We start from the raw sequence: 8421 nt of genomic DNA, 5'->3' as shown, positions 1-8421 counted from the left end.
GCACAAGCACACACTTGAGGGTGGGAGAAGCCGGGCGGAGAAGAGGCGAGCCGCAGGTGGGCCACTGGAGCCTCGTACCCTGGGAAGCTGGTGGGAGAGAGAAAGACGGTGAGAGAGGAGGGGGGAGGGGCGGGGCTGGGGCAAAGGCCCGGGGTGGAATGCGGCAGGGAGTGGGAGGGTGACAGGGTGCTGGTTTCTGGCTGTCAAGAGCTGAAAGGTAGATCACACCTTGCAGCCAACTTCCTGGGCTCATTCCCCCTTGGCCTCAGTCTCCCCGCCTGTCAAACGGGAAGGCTGGCTGTAACTGCTAAGCCATCTGCTGTCCCAGGGCAAGGTGGAGGCCCCAGTTCTGGAAGACCCGAGGTTCTCCCTTCTTCTATCCACGTCCACTGAGGTTCTGTCTTTCTCTTCCTCTCATCGGCCTGAGGTCCCCCAGCTGCTTCTACTCTCCCCCTATCGGGAAAGGCTGGGATGTGCATGGCATGAGACGGGTAGGATCTCAGCTGAGCTGGGGACCCCCTCTCTGCTCATTGCAAATGTGGTGGTTGGGTCAACCCTCAGAAAAGGGAAGCGTCTCCAGGCCTCTGACCTTACTGAGGGTGTGACCAGGGTCAGAGGGAACCTTATGGTCCTCTGTTCTGGGGCCTGTATGAAAGGAGCCAGCCCTTCTCTGGAGGAACAATGGGCAGACTCAGCCTCGGGTCCTTGGCAGGTACCTGGCCTGGCAGCCTCTCCCCGTGCCCCTGTCGCTCTCCGAGGTGGAGCTGGTTGGCCTGGAAGAAATCCTCTGCCCCAGCCTCCCCACCCTCTCCTGCTCTGTGACATGTCCTATGGAAGCAGGCATGCTAGAAGCACAGAGGCCAAGGAGACTTCTGTGGCGGGAGGGCAGCAGAAGCCTCAGTTGCCAAAAGGCCTGGCCTGGAAACCCCAGAGCCGAGGACAAGGTTGACCTAGACCTTGGTTCTCAAGCTCGGACTCGGGGAACATAGGCGAGAAAGACAGGGAGAAGCTGAGCTGTCCCATGGGGCCCCCTTGGCCTCTCTGGTGTGGACATAGTCTCTGTCTAGAGTGCACCAGGATTCAAAGCCACAGCCCTGGGCCAGCTCACAGGGGCAGTGGAGGCCAGGGGTGGGGAAGGTAGTTCAGGCCTTCAGCAGCAGGAGGCCCCTCCCTGGGGAGGCTCCCTCGACCTACCAGGGGCATCCCTTGGTCCCCCTTCTCAGTGTAACAGAGAGACGGAGCAGTTGGAAGGCCTCTCCCCACCCCCCAAAGTCAAGGGCCATCCAACCCTAGGCCCTGGAGAGAAAGACCCACCCAGGGTCATCACTGCCAGGCTGGTCTCCCACCCTGTGTTCCAAGGGGCTCCAGGGTCCCTCAGGTTGTCCGCTACAGTACTGGAAAAGAGGATCTTCAATAAGTTTGTGAAACACTAATTCCTTTAGTGCAGGACTTCTCAGAGCCTTTAAGGTATCAATGAATATCCGTGTCTCCAAGAGGGAGATGGTGTGCAGTGTTTCCCAAACTTAGTTGGTCATGGAACCCTTGATGTGTGGAACATCTATTAATCATTTTTGGAGTATGATAGCTCTGAGGAACACAGTTTGGGAAGCACTGATGAAGAATGCAGCTTCTCAGCACTTTTGATAAGCCAGTCCCTTTAAAGGAGGTCCCCAGCCCAGGAAGAGATTATGCAGTGGGTAAACCCTGCTTCCTGCCACTTCCCCGGCTTTGGGGCCTGGCAAGGGGAAAAGGTCTAAAGGTCTAGGAACCTGGGGGCAGGTAGACAAGAAAGGTGGCAGAGGGTCGACAGCTCAGCAGGGTGGGAGGGGGGCAGGTGCTGCAGGGCTGCAGAGAGGCGGGGGACAGCCCACTGTGACCCTCGTTTTGTCATAGAAAGCCCTCATGGATGCTGTCCCAGCCTGCAGGGCCCCACTGCCCACCCTGTTGCCTACCCAACCCCTTGTGGGGAATCTCGCCTCCTCTCGTGGGCCCTTTCTAGGACTCCTGGTCCTGCTACACAATCCTCTGTCCAGGAAGGTTATGGTCACCTGGCAAAGACAGGCCCCCTGGCCCAGACCATGGCTGCAGACTCAGTTAGGGGCCTGGCCTGGAGGCGGCACGGCTCGTGCTCCCTCCACGTGCTCCTGCCACCTTCAGAAAGCCTGGAGCCTGGCTCTGCAATAGCCCCCGAGACCTGCCAGCTCTGGCTTTGAAGACTGGAGAGAGTGTGCAACCGAGCCCAGCTTCAAAGGCTTCCCCTGGCCTCCTCCGGAGCATCCTCCCCACCCGCACCCTTGGCCTGGCCCACCCCTCCACTTACCCGCCCCCCCCCCGACACACTCCCACAGCTTCTGCGAAGGCCCAAACAGGATCAGAGCAAGAGATGAAAAAAGAGGAGGGGGCAAGGAGGGCCAGGGAGGGAAGTCTGGGGGCAGGGGAGAGGAAGGAGAAAGGTAGGGAGAAGGGATAAAGATGGACAAGAGGAGGCCGGGGCGGGGGACTAGGCAGTGGGGAGGGGGCAGAAGAAAACGGGGTGGGAGAGTGGGTGGGCCGGGGCTGCTCCACTTTGGGCAGAGCCCCCTGGCCCCCGGCTCTACCTCGGCCTGACAACCTCCCCATGAAGGGGATGAAGGGGCCGGGGCCATTGGCCAGAGGGCACAGAGCCCTCTAGAGAGAGTCCCCCATTCCCAGAGCCCCCAGCCAGCGGGGACAGGGGTGCTTCTCCTGGTATGTCCCAGTGACCCTCAGCAGGGGGCTGGCCCAGATGGTCCACAGGGGAAGGCAGACCTGCTTATGTGAAGAGGCCTCTCAGAGCACAATGGGGAACCTGGGCGAGTCAGAGGCAGCAAGACATGCAGTGGGGACCACGGGAGTGGCCCACCACTGGGCCTGCCCTCCCTCCAGGTCACCCTGAGAACACTGATGGGTCTGAGACAAGAGCAGGGGAGCCGGGCGGGGGTCGGGCACGGTGTGTGTGACAGGAAAGGTGGATGGAGGTACCAGCAACCAGAGATGAGGGCAGAGGCAGGCAGTGCTGGGAGAGCAGCCAGAAAACAGGGCTGGGGGCCCTGGGACACTGTGCGGGTTTGGGGGACACAGACGGAGAAGGTGGAGCCCTAGAGCCACCTTGAGGTGCGGGGTGGGGAGAGAGCACGGCACCAGGGTGTGGGAGGGCTGACGTGTGTGCGTGTGTGTGTGTGCGCGCGTGTGTGTGTGTGTGCGCGCGCGCGTGCGCACATGTGCGTGCGTGTGCTGGGGAGGGGCAGGGGCTCCTCCCACCTGGGCTGCCTGTGCCCCACCCCCAGAACTCGCAGCCTGGCACCTACTTGATGGCCTTCTTCTCACTGCGTCCACGCCCTGAGTCTGGCGTGCCCACCGTCTCCAAGGAGTTCTTGTAGCGTTTGCCCTGTGGAGGTAGCAGCAGGTCACTCCCAGGACACAGGGCGGCACCCTCCCTGCCTCCCCAGCAAGCCCCCAGGCCCCCACCCCCGGGAAGGAATGTAGACTAGAGCCTCATGGAGCACTAAGACCTGCCTGGTCTCCTTGACCTGCACCCCATCCCTGACCCCGGAGATGGGGCCCCTCCTGTCCGCCTGTCTCCTGGGGCTCTGGCCTGACTCCCAGAAACACATCTCCCTCTGCCACAGACAGACGGCTCTCAGGCGCCTGGCCACGTCACACCGGCCACGTCACTGCCCCCAGATGGTGGGGGTGGCATCCTGCAGGGCAAGGTTGGCAGTGGCCAGTGATGTGAGCCTTGGGGGCTGGGAGAGGCCCTGTGCCCAGTCCTGCCCAGGCTGGGTGCCTCGCTGTCTGGGGGGGTGCCTGGGGTCTTTGCACCCTGGGTTGGGAGGCAGAGCGAGGCCTGAGCACTCTTCTTTGTAGGAAGGTGGCCTTGGAAAGGGAGGCTGGGGCTCTGAGGCTGGGGGCAGCCTGGGCCAGCACCCCCAGAGTTCCTCACACCAACGGGAGTCGTGGGAGGTGGGGGGCAGGCCGGGGCACCAGGTCCCTGGCTAGAGGCAGGGCCCTGGCTGCAGTGGCGACTGGGCCTGCTGCCTGGAAGGCGAGCGCCATTCACCTCGGTTTGGGTTTCTAAATTTAGCTGATGCAGAGCCCGCCACCATTAACGTTCCTGGCTGCCACCAAGCATCGTCAGGCACTCCCATGGGCCTGGCCTAGGCCCAGGGCTGATGTGGGTGTCAGGGTGATAGGGTCTGTGCAGGGGCCGGGGCTGCCCCACAGTCCATTCTCCCACTGGGCACTGGCCTGCCCCTTGTGTGCCAAGTGGGGATGCGCACACACACACACGCGCGCGCGCACACACACACACACACACACACACACACGTTTCCCCAACATCCAGTCATGTGCACCGATACCACAGCCACAACAGCCAATTATTCCATTCTCCCTAAAGCAAAATAAAAGCCACACAGCCGTGTTCCCTGGCATCCCTGCCAGCTGCAGCCCTATCCTAGGCATGGGGCCGCCTGTTCGGGGAGCATGGCAGAGGTGGCACAGTCATGCTCCTCTGAAGGGTGTGGGGGGGCCCTCATCCCACCTCCGGCTCCCCTGTGTCTCCGAGGCACCAGGGTCCTGGGCCCAGCAGCGTTGCATGTTCCCCGTGTCACCGTGGTCAGGTCCCTTGCCTTCTCTGGCCTCCTTTTCCTCCCTTCTGAAGTGAGGCGGTGTCACGGGATGAGCCCCAGGCCCCTCATGCTTGAGGGTTCTCATCATGGATATTATTTTTCTCCTTACTTCAGACCCCTGGGAATGTCATCCCCAATGGCAGGGATTGTATGGCCTCTAGTACTTGGTGTGAAACCTGGTAACCAGCAGTTCTCAAAACCATCACTGGAAGCACCCCTCTAGCGCCCCATGCACGCCGAGGTCCAAGCCCTAGGTGTTGACTCTGAGCCAGAACTTAAGAGTTAAAAAACAAGGTTGCTGGATCCTCCGGGCCCGCAAAACTGCCCTTTCTCAGCTCCATCTCTGATCCCTCCCATCATTACAGAAGTTCAAATCTCAAGCAATTTCTGGTTTCAGCTCGGGCAATCAGGGCCTAGAGGCCTCCATGGTGGCCAAGGGCCCTTCTTGGCCACCATGAAGGGAGCCCTGCCCCCCCAATTCTCTAGCACTTCAGGCAGTGTGGGGCCCCTGCTGAGGGCTCCCCAACCCCACTCCTCACCTCCTCTCCTCTTTCTTCCTAGTCTTAACAGGGAACTTGACCCGATAAGTACCCCCTTCTAAGGCTGGTCTGTTGCCCTTCCTCAAGGCCAGGCATGGCAGGGGTGGGCTGCCCACGGTTCACCCAAGGTGGCTTTTCCTTCCGCAGCTCAGAGAACCTTCCCCTCAGGTGGTAACTATCACTGCAGCAGGAGTTGGGGTGCTATGGGGGACGGGAACTAGGGCATGACTTGATTTAGGAGACGGGTAAGTTAATGCGGCAAGGATGGGAGCCTAGGTGGGGTCCAGCAGCCTATATCACCAGCCTGCTCATCAGGGAAGGAGCTGGCCAGGCTGATCCAGAAAAAGCCAGCAGGAGATTAAGAAAGTTATTAATGTTTGGAAATGGGATCTGGGCTGTCAGGGTATCATGTCACGCTGCTGAGGGGACAGGCGGGCAAGGAGAGCCCAGCAACTGTGCAAGGGGCATTTTAAAGCCTCCTCCAATGGAGCACAGAGACAACCTGGGCAAAAGCCCCCTTACTTCTGTGACCCAGGGCCAGGGCAGGGGTCAAGGGGCTTGGGCAGCTCAGAGGAGCCGGTCAAAGAGGACACTGTGGACTGGACCCTGGGGGAGTTCGAGGCTGGGCAGAGGGCTGGGCCAGGGGAGGTTCTGCATCTCTTAGCAGCCCACCTGCTACAAAAGCTGTCATCTTTGAACTCCTGTCCCAGGTGAGGCACACACACACACACACACACACACACACACACACACACTGCAGCACTTACCAGGGGACAGGGCTGGGACAGTGGGGCAGACATACAGGTTAGCTCATTTGGGGTCCTGATGAGATAGTCCATGTCCCACGTGCAAAGGTGAGCAGACACGTTCCCAGTGCACCCATACCCTCAAAATTAACACACAAAGACTCCCACTCAAGGTCACCAGCAGCGCCTGCTCATACAACTGCCTTCAAAAAACCAGATAGACAGAGAGCCTAACAGACCGAAAGGATATACAGGGCTAGTGCTCAGCCACTCCCACAGCCTCTGAGGACACTTGCATACAGAGGCACGTGGCCGAGCTCCATACTCCACCTCCCCTGAAATTCTGAGGCAGACACAGCCATGGGAGGTCCAGGAACAATGCAAGGCAGGCAGCCTGGCTCTGCTTGCACGCAGAGAGCCACTGGGTCTCTGCACACGCTCCGAAGGAGTCTATCTATCCCGGGATGGAGAGTCGTGCTCCCAATTCCTGAATTTGCCTTTCTTGAAGGAGGCATGCTGGGTCCTCATCCAGGGGCGTCTGCCCCTTCTCTTCCATAGGAGTAGGGTGTGAAGCCCCCACCCACACAGTGCTCACAGCCACACACCCCTCATTGTCCTTCAGGCTCCTCTTTGGGGCGGGCGGGGGTTGGGGCAAGGAGAGAATGGGCCTCCTAGATGTGGCACCCGCTCCCACCATTCTCAACCTGGGGATTGGAAAGTACCTGCCAGGGACCCTTCTTCACCTAACCCCGGGAAAGGTCCCACACCTGGGACGCCTCCCGGTGCACCTTCGGGGATGCCCCCTGCAACCTCCCAAAGTCCCCACCACACTTCTGGGCTGGGGCGGCAGGATCCGGGATGATTAAGGTCTCGTGGGGGCGGCCACCCTCTGGGAGCTGCGGGCTGCGGACAGGCAGCTCAGCTCAGCTCTCCCTCCCGGCGCCCTCGGTGATGAATTTCCTTCCTGACGTCTCGTTACTTATTGATGGCCTAATCCTGCTCGTTAATTCCCCAGCTCTCGTTAAAAATGAAAAGAAGCCGTTTGTGCTTGTACAAACCCGGAGGATCAGGATGGATGTGAGGGCGCTGGGGGTGGGGCGGGACGGGCGCCGCCGCCTCATTGGCCAGGAGACACGGCTCGGCCACGCCCAGCCCTGGGGGAGGGCAGCGGACAGAGGGGAGGGGGCCTTGATTCTCAGTCTGCGCGTGTGTGCCTGCGGCTCTTTCTGCAGGAAGCGGGGCGTGTGTGCGTGGAGTTGAGAGCTTGTGAATGCCCCTGAGACCCAAGTCCATCCACGAGTGTCCCTAGGTGTGTGGCTCTGGGTGTACACACAGACATAGGGGGCCAACACCCAGGCAAATGCAGGGCGTGCATGCGGTGTGAATTTCTACGCGCAAGTGTGCCTGACTACATGGGCAGGTGGGTCGTATGCTTGTAATTGTGGGGGACGGGGTGCAGAGCCAGGCCCCGCCCCCAGGGCCCTCCGGAGCCTCACCAGTTTGCGCTGACACCAGTGGCAGAGGCCGCAGAGGACGACAGTGACGCTAAGGCTGACGGTGATGATGGCAGAGACCAGCAGGACATCGCGGGTGGGCGCCCCTGGGGAGGACATGGGCAGGTCAGACCCTCATTGGCCAGGGCCGGCCACTCTCCCTCGGCTCAGAGGCCCCCAGAAACACCAGAATGACCACCCTACCCTACCACCTGTCTCCCACACTGGGAGCTCTGAGCAAGTTCTACTCCCAGTTCTTTTTGGCTGGCTGACCTTGGGATGTCCCTTTCCCTTTCTGTGCCTCAGTTTCCTCATCCGTAAAATGGGGGAATTGTGCCAGTTGACACCTCTCCTGGTCTCTCCCTGCATGGGCCCTGTGTGAACCCATGGGATCAATACCATCCCCCAAACTTGACATCCTCAGAAGGAGAGGCCAAGCGTGCCCGTAGCCCAGCCAGGCTTCGCAAGCCTTTTGAATCCCCTTAAAATAGCCACTGCTTCTTTAAGGCCTCCCTGCCCAGCACTCTGCCATGCCCCCGCCCCCGTACTGAGCTACAACTCCAGCTGAATTTGCCCAGAAGGGTTGTTATCTCCTGCAGTCCCTCTGAGGACATCTGCCCTATGGGCACTAACAGACCTTCTTAAGTGCCTGGCCAAGACTGACAGTCCTGTGCAGAGTCAAAGAGGAAATCTCTGGAACCCTCTGATCAGCCCTCCCTTTAGCCCGGCTTTCCTTGGGCTGGAAGCCCACCCAGCTAGCATCCGCACACCACACCCCCTCATCCCTCCGTCCCTGAGCTCCTCGTTTACAACCTTCTAACCGCTCACGGGGGCCGAGAGGCAGCTTCCACTCCAGGAGCTCAGGGTCCTATACTTCAGGAGTGGAAATGCTCAGGGACCTGTCCTGGGAGGAAAATCCCAGGTTTCTGTGCAGATCTCACCTCTTGCTCTCTGTGTGGCTTTGGACGAGTCACATAACTACTGTCTTCTCGCC

The 8421-nt window shown here is 60.2% G+C and overlaps 1 protein-coding gene across 1 annotated transcript in view; it reads right to left on the bottom strand.

Annotated features, from left to right (window-relative positions):
* Positions 1–7547, bottom strand: part of SYT7 (synaptotagmin 7) — a 33087-nt gene extending 25540 nt beyond the window's left edge. The window contains exons 1-2 of the mRNA XM_025046305.1: positions 7431–7547; positions 3327–3406 (exon numbers count right to left, since the gene is read on the bottom strand). Of these exons, the coding sequence (XP_024902073.1) occupies positions 3327–3406; positions 7431–7547 (197 nt within the window). The remainder of the gene's footprint in view (positions 1–3326; positions 3407–7430) is intronic.
* Positions 7548–8421: the final 874 nt, after the last annotated feature.

The sequence above is a fragment of the Pteropus alecto genome, unplaced genomic scaffold (genome assembly GCF_000325575.1).
Source record: "Pteropus alecto unplaced genomic scaffold, ASM32557v1 scaffold43, whole genome shotgun sequence".
Taxonomy (NCBI): Eukaryota; Metazoa; Chordata; class Mammalia; order Chiroptera; family Pteropodidae; genus Pteropus; species Pteropus alecto.
The sequence above is the reverse complement of the archived record's forward strand: the minus strand, read 5'-3'. Positions and strand labels throughout refer to the sequence as shown.